At 38.7% G+C, this 24,627-nt stretch overlaps 2 protein-coding genes across 2 annotated transcripts in view; both read left to right on the forward strand.

The window, feature by feature from the left end:
• The window catches only part of LOC109211473 (cytochrome P450 734A1-like), a 4,191-nt gene extending 703 nt beyond the window's left edge, over positions 1–3,488 (forward strand). Inside the window, exons 2-4 of the mRNA XM_019375009.1 lie at positions 1,359–1,603; positions 2,087–2,435; positions 3,050–3,488. Coding sequence (XP_019230554.1) covers positions 1,359–1,603; positions 2,087–2,435; positions 3,050–3,463 — 1,008 coding nt within the window. The 3' untranslated portion in view covers positions 3,464–3,488. The remainder of the gene's footprint in view (positions 1–1,358; positions 1,604–2,086; positions 2,436–3,049) is intronic.
• A 5,210-nt stretch (positions 3,489–8,698) lies between these two features.
• On the forward strand, positions 8,699–14,898 carry LOC109211472 (probable protein phosphatase 2C 55). The gene is made up of 6 exons (XM_019375008.1): positions 8,699–8,976; positions 9,578–10,489; positions 11,891–12,215; positions 12,810–12,959; positions 13,707–13,997; positions 14,559–14,898. Exons 2-6 carry the CDS (start codon positions 9,732–9,734, stop codon positions 14,586–14,588), a joined length of 1,554 nt encoding a protein of 517 aa, XP_019230553.1. The 5' UTR covers positions 8,699–8,976; positions 9,578–9,731; the 3' UTR covers positions 14,589–14,898.
• The last annotated feature ends 9,729 nt before the right edge of the window (positions 14,899–24,627 follow it).

The raw sequence follows: 24,627 nt of genomic DNA on the forward strand, positions 1-24,627 counted from the left end.
TATATATATATATATATATATATATATATATATATATATATATATATATATATATATATATATATATATATATATATATATATATATTATAAATTTTCCGTTTATTTTTATTTAACGCGATCGTGTGCACGACATGTTGCTATTGTTTGTTGCTTCCTTTTCACCCTTGCTTGAGTCAATACTTTATTGAAAACAACATCTCTACCTTCACAAGGTAGGGATAAGGTATGCGTACACATTACCCTCCCCATACCCCATTCGTAGGAATACTAGGTTTGTTATTGTTGTTGTTGTTTGTTGGGTGCACGTGTATTATATTATTGTGAGGATTTAACTTAAATAATAGCTCACTCAATTACTTAAACTAAAAATAGCCGGTGAATGTGATGCGGCGAAAGTGAATTTAGGCATCTTCAAAAGCTTAACCAAAGAGGTATAATATGTGTATACTCCATATATGATATTTGTATAATTACTGTATAATTTATGTATACCGACTAGAAAAGATAAACAATAAAACTAGCCGGCTATTTGTGTAAAGATCCCTATTATTTTTCTTAAAAGCCTTTCAAAGTAAGTTTTCAGCCGAAAGCCTTTTAAAATAACTTTTGCAAATATTCTCAAATTACTTCATTCATTTTATTTTATATGATATATTATCTTTTTAATCTATTCCAGAAAAGGACCACATTTCTATATGAAAATTCTTTACTTTGAATGTTCATATTTTACCTCTAACGACTCTTTCTTATAGTAATGCTAATCATATACACGTTTATCGCCAAAAGATTCTAAGGTATTTTCGGCATGTTATATACGTTTAGCTTACATGTGGTTTTTTTCTCTCTTAAACTCCATAGCTAGCCGTCATATAAATTGAAATAGAAGTAGTACAAATCAAAAGCTTCAACTATCAAACATATATTTTGTTGTCTAGAGCACTAAGTTCTAGCTTTATCCCTCAATTACCTAAAGTTTCTCAGTTCTTCGGCGACATGTCAAGGTGCATTTAGTTGTCTTACATAAGATTCAAGGTATTCCTCACTCCATTACATTACACCTTTTCTTCGTTCATTCGTCATTGAGTATGTATTGATTTTAAATTTGTATAACTAGAACTTGTTCTTCTCCCTACTTGGAAAAGGACAGTCCGGTGCACTAAGCCGCTATGTGTGAGGTCCGTAGAATGACCGGACCACAAAGGTTTATTGTACGCAGCCTAACCCTACATTTCTGCAAGAGTTTGTTTTCACTGCTCCAACCCGACCTCGCTACTTGAAGTATACTTTAAAGTAGCAACTCTGTCTATACTCAAAATTCGTGTCCCTTTTACTAAAGCTAGGTTTGATGAATTCCAGGCTTGGGTGCCGGACATTGTGACTAGTGTTACCAAAATGTTGAAGAAATGGGAAAAAGAAAATGAAGAGAAGGAAGAATTTGAAATAGAAGTCTTCAAGGAATTAAATGATCTCTCAGCTGAGGTTATATCTAGGACAGCTTTTGGGAGTAGTTTTGAAGAAGGGAAACGCATATTTGAGTCACAAGAGCAACAAATATCTCTTACTTTGCAGGCAATACGAAGCATCTACCTTCCTGGATTTAGGTTAGTGCATATTAGCTTTTCTATTGAACTTTGTTTATCTTCACAAAAAATTTACTCCTAACTATGAGTGCGAAGGGAAGTGTTGTAGCAACGATAAAGTTGTCTCTGTGTAACCTATCGTCATGGGTTCAACGTGTGGAATCAGCCATTGATGTTTGCATTAGGGTAAGCTACCAACATCACACCCCCATGTAGAGGCGGATCCAAGATTTAAAGTTTATGGGTTCCTATGGCGACCTTAAGTAAATATATAATAAGTAATTGGGTTCACAATCAAATATTTATGGATATTTAGTAGACTTTTTAATACATATACAAGGTATGTGTAAAAGCTACTGGATTCACAAGAACTCACATGTAATAGGCTGGATCCGCCCTGCCCCATGAGGCGCGGCCCTTCTCCCGACTGTGCGTAAACGCATGATGCTTTGTGCATCGCACTGCCCTTTTTTAATTATGAGTGTGAAATATCTTAATAAACAGGTTTTTGCCCACGAAAAATAACATGATGAGGTGGAAACTAGAGAAGGAAACTCGAAAGTCAGTAATGAAGCTGATTGAGAGTAGTAAAGGGAGAGAAAATTCTAAGAATCTTCTTAGTTTGCTAATGTCTGCAAGTGAAGCAGAACATGGATTTGGGGTGGAAGAAGTCATAGATGAATGCAAGACATTTTACTTTGCTGGGAAGGAAACAGCTTCCAACTTGTTAACTTGGGTACTTCTTCTTCTGGCATTGCATCAAGAATGGCAAGATAAAGCTCGAGATGAAGTTTTTCGAGTTTGCAACGGCAACAAGCTTCCAAATGCAGAGAATCTGATTGATTTCAAGATTGTAAGTTCAATTTTCTCAGAGTCTCTTATCTGTATTCTCTATCTATTTGTAAGTGTCCGTTGTCGCCTCTTTATATGATCTCGGCAACTCACTCCATGATTTAGTTTTTGATATTGAGTTAGGCCTATAGGTCATGGGTGAAGTTGTATCTGTGTGACCTATAGATAACAGGTTCAAGCCGTGGAAGAAGCACTAATGCTTGCATTAGTGCAGGTTGTCTACATCACACCCCTTGTGGTGCGATCCTTTCCCGGACTCTGCATGAACGCGGGATACCTTGTGCATCGGGCTAGTCTTATATTGAGTTAAACCTAAAGTCTATTTTTCTTAACATAACATAGTATCAGAGTCAAACTCATCTCTATTATTGATTTATTCAATATCGGACCCATTTTATACTCTCAGAACCAATCTTAAGTGTGTCGAGGTCTGTGTTAAGCGTCCTACATTAGTTGCGAAATGAATTGTTATATCTTTTAATGGTCTTGGATAATCCTTACCTCATCAGATAACTTTTGAGACGGAATTAAGTCCAAGTTCTATTCTCGTAATAGTATTATCTTAGAGTTTCTAACCTTTCCCATGTTTGTTCTTTTATTTGTGTATTCAAACAGGTGACAATGATTCTCAATGAGACAATGCGACTTTACCCGCCGATCGTGGCATTGACAAGAGGAACTTCAAAGGATATTAAGTTGGGAAACCTTGAAATTCCAGCAAATACACAATTTTATGTGTCAGTAGCTGTTGTACATCATGACACTGAGATATGGGGAAAAGATGCAGTGGAATTCAACCCTATGAGATTTGATGAATCTCGAAAGCATTTGGCTTCATATTTTCCTTTTGCATTAGGTCCAAGAGTTTGTGTTGGGCAAAACTTAGCCATGGTTGAAGCCAAAATCATCCTAGCAATGATAGTTCAGAATTTCTCTTTTACAGTGTCACCTTCATATGTTCATGCTCCAACTATGCGTCTAACTTTACAGCCCCAATATGGTGCTCCCATCCTTTTTAGGAAGATTTAATTTACAGTCAAACATCTTTATAACAGACGTGTTTGTTTTGATATTTTTTGGATGTTATAGTGAAGTGTTCTTATATAGGACATATATTATAACATACCATAAAAAGTCGGTTCCGAAAAAAATTGTGGTTATCTTAAATGGATTTTTGTAGTAGATATGGAACTTGCAGTGGCTCGTTGTAATGAGGTGCTTAGTGTATTGGGAAAAATTAAATTAATATATCGAATTAATTATGGGGTGACATGTCGTGACACGTCGATTGATAAAGGAATGCCAACTGGCGAAGAGTAGATGAAGAGGCACGAGCTTTAGCAGGCATGGGCAAAAATCCAAGAAAGCAAAAAGGGATAGGTGCTCGAACCTCTTGATATTCTGAAGAGGCATTAGAAGAATGAACCTAAATAGCAAAAAGAGTATAGATACGTATTATTGGAAATTAATAGGCATTAATTACAGGAAACGTTACAGAATCTATACTAAATCAGTTACGATTACCAATTATAATGTTACATTAAATGCCATTGATTGTCCATAAAAACTCCATTATGAGAGGAGAAAAACGTATTACTTAGAAATAGGTATAAAAGGTGGGGAATGAATTTTTGTAAAGACACGAAATACTATTGAAATATACTGATTTACTTTGCTTTCTATTCAGCTATTATTTACATCAATTATTCCTATTTCTACTTGATTATCAGTAACCCGAATTCTTCTAAAATAAAGCTTTGACCGAAATCCCGATTTTGGTTAAACACTTAGGTCTACCCACCCTATTTGTTCTTTGATCTATGGGTCTACTGAAGCTACCGACTTCGATCAATTTGCCAAGACTTTGACAGGATAATACTTTCACAGTGTGAACAGTTATAGTCCATTAATGATGATTAAATAAGTTCTTATAGTCCATTATAAGAACTTGGTTTATTTTACTTTCTTTAGTTTCTTAGAGGATAGATTTGCAACCTCCCTCCCTTCTCCTTTTTTTTTATTTCTCTTCCCTTGAAAGATTTGGTTACTTGTTTGAAGTATTTGTAATTGTTTGAAGATGAACTCTTATGATTGTATATGTGATTCCCATTATCCATTTCAATACAATATGGGTTCTTCACTATAAAATTATAATCTTAGGAGCTCGAATTTTAATGGTCTATTACTCATTGTTTTAAAGTTAAGCTTTCTCAATTCATCTGTTGTTGCATTAAAAGAAAAAAAAGGATATCATATAGTAAAAGCAGAGTTCAAAAATTTTGTGCTATTAGCATTAAGTTCACTAGTATTAAAGTTGCAACTAGCGTTTGAACGTAGATTTGGTCGAAACTTGAAGTACATTTAGTTGAAACTTGAAAAAAATAAAAGTTATGTTGAAAAATAATTTTTGGAGGTTGAAATTGTGTTTGGACATATATTTTATTTGAAAAAGACCAGAAATTTTGTGAGTGAAAGAAAAAAATTCACCCAAAAACTATCCTAAACAAGTTTTTGGGAACTTGAAAAAAAAATTCAAAATTTTTTCAAAAAATGATCATGTTCCATAAACAAATATTATTTTCAAATACTTTTTGAGAATATATATCCAAAATCTATGACCAAACGGGTGCGTAAAAAGAACTATCAAGTTTCAAATTATGATTTCTCAACTTCACTGTCTGCATATAACCGAGTCTTTTCTTGAATGAACCACCTGAAAGTTTGTTAGAGTAACTAGATAAAATGAGAACATTACATTATGGGTGTGTTTGGTATGAAGGAAAATGTTTTCGTTTTCCTAGAAAATATTTTCATGAAAAATGAGTGATTTTATCACTTATTTTCCCTTATTTGGTTGGTGAATGAAAAACTTTTTTCGAAAAATATTTTCTAGTGTTTGGTTAGAGAGTAGAAAATACTTTTTTAGGAAAATATTTTTTTATGGTACTCTCATCACCCTTTCCCCCAAGTCCACATATTTCCTTGCTCCTCCCCCAAATACCCAACGTTTTCAGGGCTCTATTTTCTTCAACAATTTAATTATTTTTCTGAAAATTTACACAAACTCAAAGGAACTAATGTGATGCTTTATTTTTTCACGAAAAAACAAGATTGAAATTTGTGCTCCATAGCTAAAAAAATTACTCTTTTTTTTATTGAAGTTTTTTTTACTCATTCTACAACATGAAAATACTCATTTTGTTGAAATAAAGAAAATAATTTTTCTACATCATGAAAAGACAGTAATTTTTTAATTACAATATATATATTATATATATATATAATATATATATATATAATTTTATATAATATAAATTATTTATTTATTAACATAAAAAAGGAAAATACTATTAATAAATATTTTCGTTTTATTTAGGGCGGGTGTGGGGTGTGGGTGAGGTTGGGGGGTGATAGGGGGCGGGGTAGGTTAGCGGTTGTAGGTGGAGTGTGGGGGTTGGCAGGGATGGGAAATAGGGTGGGGAAGGTTGAAAAAGAGTTTTGGAAAATGTTTTCCCTTCTCTTGAAGGGAAAATATTTTCTTCCAATTGGAGGAAAATAAGTTCATAAAGGAAAATATTTTCTAAAACATTTAAACCAACCAAGCATGGAAAAATTGGGTAATATTTTCCGAAAAATATTTTTCTTCGTACCAAACACACCCTATGTTTTGACTTAATCAATAGTTTTTTTTTTGGTAATTAGAGACATTTATTCATAACATAAACTTAGTAGTTATTACAACATGAGATTTGTCTAGGCCACGCAGTGCCTATCCCATCTCTATTAAAAACTGAAATAGCAAATACAGGCGGCGGATAATAGTACAAGTTTAAATCAGCAAAAGAGTCCAGACTGCATCCATTCTTGGCTAAGGCGTCCGCTACCCCATTAGCTTCCCTGAATGCATGTTTCAATGGTGGTACTCCCACCTCAGATAATAGGAACCTGCAATCATCAATAATGTTTCGATAAAGCATCTTTTCATTGTTAATCAAATTAATAAGTTCCTGACAATCTGTTTCAATGACTAAAGGGATTAGTCTTTTTTGGATGGCTAATTGTAGACCTTGTAATAAGGACATCGCTTCCATTTGGATATTCGTTGCATTGGCAAAGCCCTTGCTAAAACCTAGTATCCATTTCCCGTTGCTATTCCTGAAGACCCCCCCCGTGCCTCCCTTTCCTAGGCTACCTAGACATGATTCGTCTATGTTTAGTTTGTAGGTTCCTACGTCTGGTGGTTCCCATTTTATGAGTATTGTTCTTTTTGGTGATCTAGTAGGGCTCCAATTGCTAAGGAAGAGGAATTCCTGAGTGCTATTGATCACTTTGCTAATGTTGGGATATGGGCTACTTTTGTGAAAGATTCTTTTATTTCTTGTGGTCCATAAATACCAAAGGAGGAAAGGTAAGAAGATGGGCCACGTGATGTATTGATTAAAGCTTTTGTTTGATTTTAGTTGGTGCTTTAGCCAATGGAAGGTAGTTAATCCGTTGTCTAAGGATGGGTAGTTATGTTTTATGTGACATTGCCTCCATATTTCCTTTGAGTAGGTGCAATAGAAGAGTATGTGTTTTATGTCCTCCTTTTCAGTTCCACAAATGGTACAAGTATCTGAAGTGCAGATATTACGTTTTGCTAGGAAGGTGGCTGTTGGGAGTCTATTGAGGGTAAGCAGCCACATGAAGTACTTTAGCTTGTTAAGGGTGTTGCATTTCCAGATCCACTTGTAATCGAGGTTGTTTTCCTCAGTCTGAGTATCCTGGAGAGAAGCAAGATCATAGGCTACCTTGATTGAGAAGGAATTGTGGCCTGGTGAGTTCCAGGATATTTTATCTCTACCAGGTTTGGATTGTTGTATATAAGTGCTATGGATTTTTTGGATTATGTCTTCAGGAATCTCGAAGGATAGAGTTGATAGGTTAAAGGAGCCATGCTGGATGATTGAGCTTACTTTCATGTCTTCTTCCCCATTTTGGAGAGGTCCCTGTATACTGTTCCTTAGATTGTTTCCTTGGTTTATCCAACGGTTATTCCAAAGGTTTATGTTTTCCCCCTTACCAATAATCCAGTTAATCCCTTTGACTTAATCAATAGTTACTTAAACTCAAAGTTAGGACTACCAAGCATAAAATTTGGTTTTGGACTACCAACTATAATAAACCCATCTATGGGAGCAAAATTCAGAATTAGGTACATACACTTGTTATTTCTCTTGATTAGACGTGGGATTACATGATAACATTATTGTTTGGCCTAATAAGTAATTGCTCAAACTTGAAAATTAGGACTACCAAACACATAAAATTGGTTTGGATCAAACATAAAATAATAAATTTAAAAAACAATTTATGGTAGAGTAATTCAAAATAATAATAATAATAATAATAAGTGATACATACGAAAATAATAATTACATATCAATTCTAAGGAAGAAATCGACTATATGAACCTTCGTTAATCATTTTCTCCATTTAAATTCATATCACTAAGACACTAAGTGTGCGTTTGGACATAAAAATTGTAAAATTCCAAAAAAAGTGAATTTTTTTAAAAATGAAATTGGTATTTGAAAATTAGAGTTGTGTTTGGATATAAATATAATTTTGGGTTGTTTTTGATTTTTTGTGAGTGATCTGGGTGAAAATTTTAAAAAACAATTTTTTGGAATTTTTTAATTTTTCGAAAAATTTCAAAATTCATCTTGAAGTGAAAATAAAAAATTTTATGGCCAAATACTGATTAAAAAAAAAAAAAAAGGAAAACTTGTTCGGAAAGAAATGAAAAAATTCTTATATCCAAACCGGCTCTAACTATCTAAGATCACGTTTCTCCATTTAGAGATCAATTTATGATCTCCCTTCACTATTATGTCGTCTTCAACAGAATATTTTGACATTAGCTCAAGTGAAAATTGTAAAAGAATTTAATACGTATGATATATCACTCGAAAAAGAAATTGTACCAAGCGACTAGGCATTAGTTGGCATGATACACACAGTAGTCCGATATAATGGGACCAAACACGCCTTAAGTCGGCTCCATTATCCATTCAACCGTCAAACTTCATCTACAGAATAATAAGTAATGAAAAAAATACTAAAGTAAGATCTCCAATTTTGTACTTATTATGTACGAAATGACCAAAACACCCTTACACGTATAAAAATTGTCTGGGCATCAAGTGGCACATTAGGGGAATGTGCGAGCACTAAATTCGTCACAACACATCTTCTTTTTTCTTGCCATTTAATTCGTATTTTAATGGTCACCATTAATGACAAGTAAAAGGATTCTCAAATTGGATTGGAAAGTGAGAACTTTTCTGTGGTGATAACAATAGGGTTTGATCTGTTGGTGGGAAAATCCAACCGAAGCCTAAAAGTTTCTTCAGAGCACAGGAAGTTTCTGGACTTTAACGTTTGAGCTAACCCAACAGTTTAGAGAACTGTGATTTAGAGAGAGAGAGAGAGAAGGCTGAATTCTGAGTTATTGTGATTTTGGCTAACTTGTCTCTCTTTGGCTTTTGTTATCTGTAAAGGTGCGATTTTGAAACTCCTTCTTGTTTAAATTTTGTTTTTTGGGTGTCTTTTTGGAGCTTTTATCTGTTGTTTCATATTATATGCTTTGATTTTTTGTTGTTGTAAATATGTGGTTTTTGATGTTAGTGGCTATGAAGGATAGTAGTATGACGTGTTTGATTTGCTTAAGGATGTGTTATTCTGTTTGGCTGGCTTTAGTAAAGGTTTTAGATTGGCGTTGAATAAGCTTTTTATAGGAGATGGCAGTTCATTTGAGGGCTAGCTTAGGGATTTATTGTACTTTTCCCCTTTTCTGGTTTCTAGCCTTCTTTTGACTTAATAATGTGATGCTACTAGTTTTTCTTTTTGGTGCAAATAATGTACTGCTCCTCCGTCCCAATTTATGTGATGTTGTTTGACTGGCTTTAAAGAAAGACTTTTGAAACTTGTTATCTAAAACAAGCCGTAAATATTTGTGTTTAGTAGGGAGTTCTTGAGTTTTTATTTGGTATAGTAAGCAGCAATTGTATGAGATGAAATATAGAGGATTTTACTGTGTTTTATATCCTCTACTATGTTTTTCATGATTTTGTTCCTTCTAATATTGGTTTCCCTGCTCAGACCTCAGCAGGTGTCTGAGTTGTCAAGCGAAGACCAAATTCATGCTTGTTAATAGATGTACCGGGGCTAATGATATCTCCTGTGTCCTGTGGTACTGGTTGTGTTTTCTCCTATAAACGGGTGCGAGCAAGTTTTCTGTGGTTGATAAGCTAATATGCCGAGTAATTATCTTTTTAGACTAGGTGGTGCATTGAGGCAGGGAGTCCAGAAATCCATTTCTGGGCAAGAAAGCAGGCTCCAAGATTTGGTGAACATTTTGGTTGCAGAAGAGAGATTGTTGTTCGGGAAGTTCTTCTGTTCTGTACCATCTGCAAGATTGTCTGACCTGCATGTGATTGTACGGCCTGGAACTTTAGCAGCTGCACAGGCAAATTTGAATATAGTTAATCAGAGAAAGAATTTTTCAGTGGTCGGTGCTATTCCTCGTGCATTGTCTATACCATCTGTCTCAGGGCCTGCATTTCAGGTCTGTGGCTATCACATTGATCGCCTATTATCTGAGCCTACTCAAGTTTCTTTAGAGACTGACTCTCATAAAGCTCGTATGGCCATTTGTGGTTCAAGAACTTCTGTTGGCTGTTCCTCGAGTAAAATGACTTCAAGGCATCTCAACCCTTGCTTTTCAGTAAATAGTCCGATTACTTTGTATAGCAATAGAAATTTCGACAATTTTCGAAAAGCCAGCATGAGTTTGAGGAATAACAATCAGCCCAGCAACTTTGTTGTCTATGGATATTTCACATACAATGTTGTAAAGAGCAAGGGCAATTCAAATGTTTATGAAGGATTGGGATTGAAGGGTTTTCATAGTTCTTCAGCTGCATCTATCTCTGCTGGCGCTGCTCCTGATGTGTCCTTTGATAACTCTCTGCGTGAGGTACACCCTGCAAGTTCAGCAAATTCTCCAGAACAGTATGTTCCTCGACTTTGCTGCTATTTATTTAAGATGACTTTCTTCTTTCTTTTTGTAACCGAGTCTGAGGCGTAGTTGTTGTTGTCATAAATGAGAAATCCCCGAGGGTGGTGGTGCACGGTTCGAAACTCTGCTGATAATAGGCTGCCTCTCTAGCCTTCTCCACTTAAATATCAGGCTTTTTTTCTGTAGGATTCGGATCCATGATGTGCGTCTAACCCACACAACCACTAGATCAATGTCCAATCAATAGGAAAGTCTGGGGTGCACATGGTTTGAAGTTTCCTGCTGGAAAGATTCCAGCAAATAACATGCTCCATCTAAAAGAAAAACAGCTAATCAACTTCTAGAAAATTTGCTGGATCTGAAGAAAGTTATAACTACCGCCTCTTCTTGTTTCACATTCACTTGCTTCATTATGATTTCTAAGATTGCACATTGTTGAGCTGAGATACGGAACTACGCTTATGATGACCGCCTTATGGGTTTAAAACTTGATAGCAAAGTCATTTTCGATAGTAGTATCTGGTTCTCACTCACTGAAATTGAAAATGGAGGTGTTCTTTGAATTTAACATGTTTAAATTAAGTCCAATAGATAAGCTAATTTATGCATCCCTTTGGGTTCATAATTACTAGAGATTAGGGAACAAGCGGCAGGGCCAGAGTTGTTCTGGATTTTAGAACAACGAATATAAGTATTAGTAAGTGGGTTCTAAATTTAATATTTGTATATATTAAATGATTTTTTTAACACAAATACATCTGCATGAGCAAAAGCTACTGGGTTCACCCAAACACCAACCCAGTAGCCGGGCTACTACTCCCGCCCTGATTGTAGTTGGAAGCTATGCCTGACAAGTTCCTTGCTTCCCCTTCTTTTTGTCTTTTTAAGGTTTATAATTTCATCAATGTGTGAATAAACTCATGTATACAAGCAGTACCAAAATGTAGAGGATCTACAATCAAATATGGTTCTCTGCAAAAGAACATCCAATTTTCTTTACAAAAAAGAGACCTCATGGGTGCACCTACAAAGAAACTAGAAACAATATACTATCCCTCAAATGTAGGAAATCACTTAGCTCGAAACCTGCAAATCTCGTTGCCTTTCCTTAGGCTAGTTTCTATCTCTACCACTTCCATTGGTGAATGAATAGGTGTCTTTAATGTGTTGCTGCATACAACTAATTCTTAAGCAGCACCACAGACCTATCACTAAATGAGAGGGTCCCTAAATTTGAGGTGCTGCTTACTTTGGAGTTCTAAGAATATCTACTTAGTAATTAACTAGATGTAAGCTACTACGTAAGACTACTCAATTCAGTGTCATTCTAACTTCAAAATTAAACCCTCATGTTCTTTTTTCCTAAATCATATCTTTCTTTTGACGCATTTCAGAAATATCCATATCGATCGAAGCCTGAAGCTTAATTCAGGATCATGTTACCTGCCTCATCCTGATAAAGAAGAAAAAGGTGGCGAGGACGCTCATTTTATTTGCATCGATGAACAAGCAATTGGCGTAGCTGATGGTGTTGGTGGATGGGCTGATGTTGGTGTTGATGCTGGGCAATACTCTCGAGAACTCATGTCAAATGCAGTAAGTGCAATTCGCGAGGAACCAAAAGGTTCAGTAGATCCAGCCAGGGTCCTGGAGAAAGCTTATACACACACAAAAGCCAAAGGGTCCTCAACTGCCTGTATTATTGCCCTTACAGATGAGGTATATATGTAAATTTGTATCTTCCATTCTGCGCACTATTTGAACTTTAGGAGAGTGAAAAAGTTCCTGTGTCCTAATTTAGTATTTAATAATTGTGCTTCAGAACAGCACGGCACGGCAAGATTATTAAGAGAATACTTAGAGAGTGGAGTTAGTTATTATTCGTTAGAGGAATATGTGGATCCATACAATGCGTTTGGGTTTCTAAAAAACAGGAAGAAGAAAAAGTTGTATTGAGGAAAGTGTTAATGGGTCCCCCATAACTTTTTAAGTTATAAAACAAGCATTGAAACCTTCCTTTTAAGGAAAACACTTTCTGCCAGCCCGAAGATGAAAGTAAAAGCGTCATTTTGGGACACAGGCGTAGCTTGATGGAGTTGAGGTATGGGAGTAAACCTTTTTTTAATTGGTTACTCGTACGCTGAGACTGCGAGTATAATGAATTTTTTTCCAGACAAAAGACTTTCTGACCTCTTTGGCCATTGTATATGACTATGTGCGCAGAAATAATTGTTTTGTGACTAAAACGGGAAACTGAAATTAAAACTTATATCTCTACTCATGTTAAATTTATCCTTTTTCCTCTCTTCTCAGGGTCTCCACGCCATTAATTTAGGAGATAGCGGATTCCTGGTCGTTAGAGATGGATGTACTGTTTTCAGATCACCCGTGCAGCAGCATGATTTCAATTTTACATTTCAGCTAGAGTGTGGTAGTGCTGGTGACTTACCAAGCTCTGGGGAGGTATGTTTACAAGTGGTCTTCTTGTCATCTTATATAACACGCAGTAGAGGTTCTGTTTTTCTGAAGTTTCTGAATAAATAAGTTAAAGCTCAGTTGGATTGAAATTGGAAAGCCTTTGTTAAGCTGCTTTTGCCATTATACGCTGTCAGCCTGAGCCTGACCAGAGAATCTTGAGCTCTTACCAAATCCCATCAATCGAATAACCTTTTCAAGAAATGCGAGTTTTTAAGATGGTACAAGTAAAGAGATCTTTTCATTAATAAGCAAAAGTATAAACGGGAGCTGGGATTGGATAATGAATGATAAATACTGATCAAATGATGATAGAATAACCTGTTTTTGATTTGAATCCATCCGGTTATTCATTTTCCTTATTGAGCTGAATCTCGAGAGGCTTTGGAACATTTTCGTTCTTTTTTAATCAACTTACCTTGGTGCTGTCACTCTCTCCCTTGTTTAGACTCTTGGCACATCTCATTAGATGACTTGACTTTTGAATGGTCTGAGTAATATTATTCTTGCTAAATTTGATTAATCTAAGATTTTGTGGCGTCCAACACCCTCTGCAGGCCTCCCACCTGTACTGTTGTGCGTTTATACCTCAAGTTGAATGTTGTGTCAACTGTAAAAATGATGAGTCGATCGTCACTCTAATTTTTCTTTCAACCGGTCTACTATAGGTTTCTCCCATCCAATAGTTCTGTAATCTAATTCTTGGTTAATCTGAATGGCTGACCTCGGGTGCAGGTGTATAAAATACCAGTTGCTCCAGGAGATGTCATCATAGCTGGCACCGATGGGTTGTTTGACAATTTGTATAACAGCGATATAACTGCAATCGTGGTGCATGCCACGAGAGCTGGCTTAGCACCTCAGGTTACAGCTCAGAAGATAGCCGCATTGGCTCGACAAAGGGCACTGGACAAAAACAGGCAAACTCCTTTCTCTGCTGCAGCTCAAGAAGCTGGCTTCCGTTACTATGGTGGGAAGTTGGACGACATAACTGTGGTTGTGTCTTACATAACCAGTTACAAAAATGTATGAGCACACTCTACACTGGCCACCTTATCTCTTCTCTCTTCTTTTTCTCCTTTTTATTTCTTTTTCCGTGAGATGGTTTTACAAACAGCTTGCAGGTGTTTAAGTTCATTATTTGCTTGCATTATGCATCTTTTCTGGCACATAAAGAGAATCTGTTTATCTATTCATTATAACATCGATTCTGAGTCCACTCCTTGGAAGAATTTGTTGATCTTAAAAAAAAGGTGGTGTTTGATAGTGTTTAGTATTTGTGCAGAAGAGTGAGAAATGACTCCTTGTATAGTGATTCTGGGACCACTGGTTTCATGGGATACTGGTTTCAATTGCTGGATGAAACTCACTTTCTGATAGATACATTGTTCACGGGATACAGAATCCTATTTTTACTTGTATTGCTGGGAATTTCTTTCTGTATCCAATTCGCGAAATGAACTGATATGTGCATTGAGTTCCAAAGTACAAAATAGAAGCTGATCTTTTCAGTATGTTAGTTGTGTGCAGCTGTGCAAAATTTCAAACAAAATGGAACCTGATGCTTTTATTTTCTGTTGTGTGCAGGGAAACTCCAACAGCTTGAAGATTAGTTAAAGAGGTTTTCTCACATCATTGGGCAACACCGGTGCGCGTCTTTTGTGAAATTCAAACTGCTTGACGATCAGTTTAGAAGCTTCATGTAACACGCACGTTTGAGGATGCAATTCTAGTGCTCTTCCACTTGTATATATTAGTCTTTTGGCAATTCTCTACCTTTCCTTTCCATACTCCAAACCACACCCTATACAGAATCCTTGAGCCCCTTTGTCCCTCTGTGGAGAAGGTTAGGAGTATGTTGAATGAAGTGTACAAATATGAGATGAATTTTTTTGGTGGTTAATGAAGGTTTGGACTTTTCTGGTAATATTTTGGTACCCTTTGGAATTTCAATTAAGGAATATACCTAAGTTACAGCATAAAACTTACTGAATTTAAAATCCTGTCAATCCACTCTAGTAGTTCTTGGGACTTCTCTCAAAATGGTTGGTCAATGATTTCCCTTTTTCTTTAAGTGATATTTTGGAGCCTTGAGTTTTAGTCAGTCTTCAGTTCAAGATTTGATCATGTGCTCCAAATTTCTGAGTTTGAGCTGTGGGTCTATCGTAAACAGCCTCTTTACCTCCCAAGGGTAGGGGTAAGGTTTGCGTACACACTACCCTCTCCAGAGTCCAGACCCTACTATTGGTACTCCACTGGGTTTATTGTTGTTGCTCCAAATTTCTGAGTATTATTACCTAGTAAACAACTTAAAACGTTTCCTATGAAGGAAGCTGTTTATTACAAGTTCTGTGAAGTTTCACTCTGATCAACGAATTTGTCTTGATAGAGATCAGCTTAAAATTGTCTTTGTGGATCTCTTCATCTATTTTACCTCATATGATTGAATACAACTTTGAGTTATATAAGAAATAATAAAATGAAAGAAGAAATGGTTGGAAAGCTAGTTTGATATAATAATGTTGAATATTCAGTGTATAAATTTGCATTCTTGAGCGTTCACTTTTCTTTTTGAAAACAAAATAATTACTAAAGCAACGTCAAATATCTCGGCATGTGATAAAACTTAGGTAGGAGTAAGACGAAATTTAGGGGTGAGACGACTATAAATTTGTTTATTGCACTATATTAAGTAGTCCGGTCAGAGCAGCACTTTTCGTTAGACTTGCTAAAAGATTTGACGAATAAGCTAAACAGGTAATTGATTCTAAAGTTAGACTTAACCAACATGATTAAATTATAGCTATTCCTAATTCTATAGAGGACCGCTATCAATAGCTTCAAATAGTATTGTATGGGGTAAAATATGTTATATTAAATGATTGCATGAGAAAGTGACACGTGAAGTCGAAGATAGAGGATAGCTGAAATCGATGGCAACGATCTCGTCTGTTACCGGAGAGAATGATACTCATAAAGATGAAATAAATGTCTGCCACCTGGTAGCATTTAATGAAGAATTTTCTATAGCATTTAGTACACTGCCCGTTACAAAAGAATATGTCATTCATGCTCGCCATTACACATTCTTCAATAGCCCTCATAATTGATATTAAATCAGCGATACCCGTAGCGAGGGGAACGAGGCCACACCGGTCCATGGAAGGCGACATCCGCGACATGTTCGAGTAGCGACTCTTGATGATGCTGAAGAGGAGCACGTCGTCGAAGCGGTAAGGGTCTTACAGGAGCAACAAGAGGCCATTCTAGGTCATCTCACACGGCAGGATAAGGTGATGACAGAACTGAAGCAGGCGTTATCGGGTGCTTCCAATAACGCGAATGGGCAAGGTACGGTTCCTCCTGGTGCTCCCGCAAATCAAACAACGTAGAGGGTCGACAACAACACCTCGAGTGGCAAGGTCGGTTTCGATGGGGCCGGGGGGAGCGAATCCGATCATAACAACGAGAGCGATCCCTTCAAAAACGAACTCATACGGTTTATGAGGGAAGTGAACGCCCGCATGGACCAAATCCCGGGTGCGCCACCGGTGCTGAAAGGGCCGGACTCAAAAAAGTATACTCAAATGCCGTACAAATCAAGGTCAGCACCATAATTGATCCCGAAGCGGTTCAAAATGTGGACGTGCGATGGGACTTCAGATCCCCACGAGATTGAATCAATGTTGCTGAAAATATTCGGAGAGACTTTTGACTCTCACGAAGGAAGCTTTGACGTAGTATTCGCTTTTTCCCGAGCATTCCATAGATTCCTTTGAGATGCTCATAGATTCTTTGATTAAGGCCCATGCCGGGGCCAGAAAGATACAAGCCCGAAAGGCCAATATATTCAGAATTGCGCAAGGAGAGTTAGAGTTGTTGCAGGAATTCGTAACTCGGTTCCAGAAGGAAAGAATGCTGCTACCGGTTGTACCGGATGATTAACTAGATTTTCCGACATCGGTTCAGGAAAAGAACAAAGAAAAATCAATAGACAATTTCGACACAGATCGACGGTCTTTGATGAGCCAGTTTTTGCCCTATGAACGAGCCGAAGGACGCGGTAGAGGTTTCCGGTTGGCAGACAGGTTCGTTACTGATAGAAGAACTGATCGCGACCGAAACAACAGATCGTTATAGGACAAGGAAACATGAGGTTCTCGAGATCCTTCCTACCCCAGACTTTCAGAATACAATTTTAACATCAGTGTAGTAGAGTTGGTGTCGGCTACGAGGAACATTAAAGAAGCACGATTTCCGAAGCTAATGATGTCCGATTTCAGCCAGAGGGATCCTAATTTGTGGTGCAAATACCACGAGACGAACGGTCACCGGACTGGGGACTGCCAGCATCTGCGTGAAGAGGTGGCGACACTACTATAAAATGGCCATATCAAGGAATTCTTGAGTGAATGTGCCAAGAACAATTACGGTCGGAGTCGTGACAACGCGGAACCCTCAAAATCATGAGAAGATCCCCGTGCCTCATGATCAGCATGATTTTTTTTGGGGGGGGGGGGGGGGGGGTACGAGATTAACGAGGCTAGCTTCTCAGCAACAAAAAAGACAAAGATATCAGTAACCGACATCAAGAGACTCCGGAAAGTCGCTGAAGACGACATCACCTTCGCAGAGGAAGACGCATATGGATTGTTGCTACCACACAATCATGCATTGGTAATTTCTTTAAATGTTTTAGATTTTAAAATCAAAGGCGTTTTGGTGGATCCAGGGAGTTCGGCCAATATTATACAGTAGAGGGTATTGGAGCAAGCTAAACTTACCGGGAGTATCATTCCGGCCATAAAATTCCTCGCCGGGTTCAACCTAGCAAGCGTGATAACCCGATAAGAGATCCCGCTGCCCACGAATGCCGAAGGGGTGATGAAGACGACCCTTTTCGAAGTGGTGGATGGTGACATAGGCTACAACATTATCATGGGAAGACCATGGTTGCACGAGATGAAAGTTGTGCCATCAACATATCACCAATTACTCAAATTCCCAACACCCGATGAAGTTAAACAAATAAGGGGTGACCAACTGGCGGCAAGGGAGATGGACGCAATTTCGATCTCCAGTAGCAAAGGGAAAGAACATGCGACATAGCAATTATAGGAACCGACGCCTGCACCCGAATCGGGCAAAGTCAACAAGGGGGAGGAGGTGTCGAAATTTTATGAGGTGCCAAGGTATATCCAAGTACCAGAAGAGACGGACGCAACAAAGTCCACAGTGGAAGATCTTGAGCAAGTTGCATTGTTCGAAAAGTTCTTGGAGAGGAAATTCCACTTGGGGACGGGACTGCACCCCGAGCTCAGGTCTTGGTTTATTGAATTTCTTAAATTCAATACCGATGGTTTTGCATGGTTGCATGCGGATATGATAGGTATCTCGACGAAAGTGGCCGTACACAAGCTAAGCCTGGATCCCAACATTCCTCCGGTAAGACAGAAAAAATGTCAAATTACCGAGGCCAGAAATATAATCGTCAAAGAAGAGGTAAATCGCTTACTCGGTATCAGTTTAATTCGAGAGGTAAAATATCCGGGCTGTCTAGCTAACGTAGTAGTAGTTCCTAAGAAGAAGAATAAATTTCGCATGTGCGTAGACTATAAGGACTTGAATAAGATGTGCCCAAAGGACTTGTTCCCATTGACAAACATCGATCAAATGATTGATGCTACGGTCGGGCATGAGTTAATGAGTTTTTTCGATGCTTACTCCGAGTACAACCAAATTAAGATGAACCAGGAGGATCAGGAAAAAACTTCGTTCATGACGAACTTCGACACTATTGCTATAATGTCATGCCCTTCGGGCAAAAGAACGCCGGAGCCAATTATCAACGGCTCGTAATAGAATATTTTAAAAGCAATTAGGGAAAACCATGAAAGTCTATATAAACGATATGCTTGTGAAGTATTTGAATGCAGGTGATCATCTTAAGCACTTGCAAGAGACTTTTGACATCCTAAGGAAACATAACATGAAGCTTAACCCTGAGAAGTTTGTGTTCGAGGTCAGTTCCGGGTAAGTTCCTGGATTCCTGGTATCACAAAGGGGAATTGAGGTTAACCCCGACAAAATAAAATCCATCTAAGACATCCCAGACCAGCTATCAAGCGTAAAAGAAGTTCAAAGGCTCACAGGGAGATTGACCGCTTTGAGCAGGTTCATTTCCCGGTCTTCAGAGAAATGCCATCATTTCTTTTCATTACTCAGAAGAAGAACAACTTCGAATGGACCCCGGAATCTTAGCAGGCTATAAATGATTTGAAAAGATATTAACCAAGTCCTCCGTTATTATCAAAACCGGAGGAAGGCAAAAAATTGTTAATCAACTTAGTAGTTTCGGAGGTAGCGGTAAATGTGGTTTTAGTCCGTAAGGAAGAAGGTACGCAATCTCCGGTTTATTACGTCAGTAAGATTTTAATGGGAGCACAAACTCGCTACCCACATTTGGAGAAGTTGGCCTTAGCCCTCGTAGTCGCCGCTCGAAAGCTAAGGCCTTATTTCTAATGTCACCCGATACCGGTGGTGACCACCTTTCCCCTCCGGAACATCCTTCATAACCCCGAACTTTCGAGTAGGCTGTCCAAGTGGGCCGTCGAAATGAGTGAATTTGACATAAAATATAAACCTAGGACTACAATTAAGTCACAAGTATTTCCCACTTTGCGGCCAATTTCAGTCTAGGATTGTTACCTCTGACTAACAATGAAGCGGAGTATGAAGGTTTGATTGCAGGACTCAAATTGGCCCGAGGACTAGATTGCGAGGTCGTAGAAATAAAATGCGACTCCCAGCTGGTGGTGAATCAGGTCTACGGGATCTTCGAAGCCAAAGAGGAACGCATGGAACAATACCTAGCGAACGTTCAGGCTCTGCTTGATCGGTTCTAGGAGTGGTTGATTACACATATCCCAAGGAAGGAAAGTACAGAAGCAGACGCATTAGCCAACCTTGGCTCATGAACCGAAATGAAGGGATCGGACTCCAGTACGATCGTACAGCTTATGCACTCGGTTCTGGACGCAGATAACTATTACGAGGTAAACGCGACTAATTTGGTCTGGGACTGGAGGAATAAGATCATTGATTACATCGAGCACAGAAAGGTGCCTGAAGATCCTAAGGCATCCCGGGCACTGCGCACCAAAGCAACACGATATAGCTTCAAAGGAGGCCAATTGTATAGAAAATCTTTCCAAGGCCCGTTGTCCCGGTGCTTGGGAGCCTCCGAAGCGAACTACATTATGCGAGAAGTCCACGGAGGAATCTGTGGAAATCATTCGGGCGCACATTCCTTGTCACTAAAATTGGTAAGGGCGGGATATTACTGGCCCCGAATGGAGCAAGACGCCAAAGATTTTGTTCAAAAAAGTGATAAGTGTCAACGCTATGCACCATTGGTACATCAACCAGCAGAACCATTACACTCGGTTTTATCTCCATGGTCGTTCATGAAGTGGGGGATGGATATCGTCGGACCGCTGCCACCAGCTCCTGGTAAGGTAAGGTTCCTTTTGATTTTAACTGACTATTTTTTCTAAGTGGGTTGAAGCAGGTCCTTATCAGAAGATTGACAAACGTGAAGTGGTAGATTTCTTGTGGGAGAACATAATTTGCAGATTTGGGATACCAAAAGAGATATGCTGCGACAACGGGCCACAATTTATAGGCGCAAAGGTCACGAAAATCCTTGAAGACTTGAAAATCAAAAGGATCACATCTTTGCTCTATCATCTGAGCGCAAATGGTAAAGCGGAGTCAACAAACAAAGTGATTATACAAAATCTCAGGAAGAGATTGGAAGCAGCTAACGACAGATTGCCTGAAGCTTTGCACGGAGTACTGTGGCCGCACCGAACAACGGCCAAATCAAGTATAGGAGAGACTCTTTTTTCCCTTGTGTACGGAGCAGAAGCCCTGATCCCGGTGGAAGTAGGAGAACCAACCCTGAGATATTTTCAGGCGAATGAAGAAGCAAACAACGAAGCAATATTGGTCAATTTAGAACTGCTCGATGAACGCAGGGACTTGGCGCATATAAGGATGGCAGCTCAAAAACAAAGAGTAGAAAGATATTACAATCGAAGGACCAACCTCCGTTATTTCAAAGTGGGAGACTTGGTTTTAAGGAAAGTAACTCAAAACACCCGGGAACTCAATGCAGGGAAGCTAGGTCCAACTTGCGAAGGTCCCTACTGGGTTTCAGCTGTCAACGGGAAAGGATCATACGAGTTGGAAAATCAAGATGGAGAAAAGTTGCCAAGCAGCTGGAATATGGCACACCTCAAGAGATATTATTGCTGATGAGCATCACCAGTACTGAAAGTATGTGCTGTACTTTTTTTCCTTCGTCCAGTTTTTATCCCAATTGGGTTTTTCTAGCAAGATACGGAAAGCATACTACGAAGTATAGTTTCAACAGCAGCAATAAGACCTTCCAATAACAAGGCACACAAGCGAAGAACCATGTGGACGATTAAATAATCTTTCGTTCGGTAGAAAAGTTCCTACTGGGAGGTTAAGTTTGCTATCAAACAAAGGTTACCCAACCATTCACAAGTGCAAGCCATTAGGGGATTGTTAGATAGTCTTTGGCTCGATAGCACAAATTCCTAAGTGGAAGTGAAGTTTTTTACCAAACTTAAGATTATCTAGCAATTCATTGGTGGAATCCTCGAAGGTACTAAACTTCCAGTGTTCAGATTCGCATCTTCGCTTTCGAACACTAGGGGGGGGGATGATATAAGTATATGGCGACGATAACTTCCGCTTCGATCGAAATACGAAAACCGAAAATATATTTGTATCATCGGGACCGAGGACTGCATGGCCAACCCCGTAGAAACAAGTTGTACAAACTAGCCACAAGAAACGGCAATGTCTTTTTAGCAACAACGAATGCTTATGTACTTTTGACAATGAAAGGAATAAAAATCCTTTTAAATCTATCTTGTTTCTTGTCTGAACGATGAATTAATTTTGTCATTTGAAAGTTAAACAAGTACTTCAAATGCTAGTGACATAATCAACAGGAGACATCCTTTTCAAGATCACCGTAAACATAAGAGGGCCCTCTCTTATGAAAACCCTCACGTTAAAGGGTTGATTTCGGAAGAACTTATACCTAGCATCTAAATGCTTTCGGCGGAAAAATGCACACGAAGCCTTTTACAAAAAGACGCAAAAGGCAAAGTTGAGCAAATATTATTACGAAAAAAGACGCAAGAAACAAAATTGCGCAAAAACTTAAGTAAAAGAGACACAAAGATTAAACCTGCATAATGTTTAAACGAAAGCGCGCAGAAAGGAAAGTTCGTACAGTAATTAAGCAAAAAGTGTTTTTATTTACAAAAAATGTTCCAAACGGCACAAATACAAGAGTTAGAGAAAGAAATCAAAAGCTAAGCTGCTGTATTCCCAAAACCCGGAGGAAGAGAAGCATTTGTGCCCCCTGAAAAAGGAGGTAGATTCGTCGCTGGTTCGATATGTTGGGCTTTATCGTTTTGTCCCTCAGCATCACTTCCGGTTCCTCTCTAGTTCCCGAGAACTCAAAATCGGAACCAGAAGAATCGGTAATATTAGCCCTAGCCGGAAGACCTCTTTTTGCAGCTAACTCCAGCTTAAGGGCCTTTGCAATTTCGGCGTCAAAGTCTATGACACCCGCTTTGGCCTCTGATAACTAGAGATTTTGACACATTTTATACTCCTTCTTGCTTATGCTTTGTTCAAATATTCATACAAAATAGTCCCAAAAGGCTCACAAGTTGTGTTTGATTACAGGTTTGATCAACAAAGTGACAAAATGTCAAAGATCGGCTCAAAAAGAGTGAAACTTGCTCAAGTGCCAAAGACAAGTCAAGTTCAGCCAAAACAGGCCTAGTGCGGCCGCACACCACTTTGTGCGGTCCGCACTGGGAGGTTCAGAGAGCTGTTATTTCAAGCGTTAAGGTAGTGCGGCCGCACTAGGTTTTGTGCGGTCCGCACTGAAGGCAATGCGGCCGCACTACCATTCTGTGCGGTCCGCAGTGCCAAGATTCAGAGAGGTTGCATTTTCAAGTTTTAAGCCTCCGCGGTCCACGGTCAACTTTGTGCGGACCGCACTAGAAGCCTCCGCGGCCGCAGTCCATTCTGTGCGGTCTGCGGAGCCCAAGTTCAGAGAGCAAGAATTTTGAAGTCAAGAGCCCACTGCGGACCGCGGTCCATTTTGTGCGGTCCGCACCAACCCCGCAGGGGCAATTTTGTCCAGATTTTTCAGCTTAGTATAAATAGATTCTTTTTCCATTTTTAGGGTATCAGATATTGTAATACGTAAGCTGCGCTCGTGGGTCGATTTTTCTTAGCCATTTTGGGCATTTTTACTTACTTTTCATCATTGAATCTTTGTATTTAGCTTAGCAATTAATTAATATGAGTTCATCTTCATCTATTTCTTGTTTTTCTTCTTTGAATATGAGTAGCTAGACCCCATAGCTAGGGTTGTGGCTCAACCCTGGTGTGGGTAATTGATGGGTCTTGTATTTTAGGGCTAATTTGACTATGGGTGTTTGTTATTTAGGCCAATTTCATGGTTAATTTCTGAATTAGTGGTTGCAAACACTAGTTTGTGTTGAGTTGACTTAAGCTCTTCTTGAGAAAGAGAGCCCGAGTCTCCGAAATTGGTCCAACAATGAATTGGGGCGTACTCAAGAGATTGATAGCCCCAATTAAAGGGTTAAACATCGAGAGAGTAATACCCGAATTGAACCCTGAGTTGCTTGTGCAAATTGGCATACCCAATTGGTCTTGAAATAGCCAATTCGGGCAAAATCACTTGAACCACCGAGAGGTGTAGAGTGGGCAAAGTCGTGCAACGGTTATAACATACTCCCCAAATATGTCAAATGTGACTTAGATTCGAGTACCCGTCAATTGACCACCTAGGCGGTAGTGACCACTCTAGTGTCCTTTACACTATTTGAACAACCCGTAGCGTTTAACCTTAGCTTAATTTATAATTTGTAGTTTGTTAAAAGTAGAATTATTAAGAAAACCCCAAAAATGAATAGAAGTGTAATTAAGAACACATACGCAATCCTAATCTAGATAGATACTCGATTCCAATCCTAGCTCTCTGTGGATATCAATCCCGACCCAAAATCGGGTAAAAGCTATTGCAACCCTCTCTTGCTACTTATTAGTAGTGCGGAGTTGGCAACGATCACTTTTTGGCGCCGTTACTGGGGAGCTAACGGTTTTGGCTATCTATTTAGTTAGATTTGTGTTTTGTTCTTCTTTCCTTCTTGTTACTAATTTGTGTGTGTCAATACTTCAGGTACCAAAATGGCTTTAAATGCTAATGACCCTCTTGGATATGTGAACGCGGGGGAGGAGGTAGATGACATTGGAGAAGACGAGGTGCCTCTTGTACCTCAAGGACAACGGAGAGGCCGCCAGGCCAATGCTAATGACAATATTCCAGACCCTCCTCCGCCACCTCCACGAGTGGCTCCAAGAGTTCTTCCCAACCAAGGCTATGCAAGTGCTATTGTTCCGTCCCGGATTCAGGCGGGCAATTTTCAAATAACCAACGTGATGCTGACATTATTGGAGCAGCGTGGGTATTTCACCGATGCTCCCACTCAAAATGCGTACAAACATCTCA

Source organism: Nicotiana attenuata, unplaced genomic scaffold, assembly GCF_001879085.1.
Source record: "Nicotiana attenuata strain UT unplaced genomic scaffold, NIATTr2, whole genome shotgun sequence".
NCBI classification, from domain to species: domain Eukaryota; kingdom Viridiplantae; phylum Streptophyta; class Magnoliopsida; order Solanales; family Solanaceae; genus Nicotiana; species Nicotiana attenuata.

Bases quoted from the DNA above. Each gene is read 5' to 3' on its own strand.
- LOC109211472 (XM_019375008.1), top strand. From the start codon at position 9,732: ATGCCGAGTAATTATCTTTTTAGACTAGGTGGTGCATTGAGGCAGGGA. The intron at 12,216-12,809 runs GTATATATGTAA...CTCTCTTCTCAG, and splicing joins TTATTGCCCTTACAGATGAG to GGTCTCCACGCCATTAATTT. The intron at 13,998-14,558 runs GTATGAGCACAC...TGTTGTGTGCAG, and splicing joins ACATAACCAGTTACAAAAAT to GGAAACTCCAACAGCTTGAA.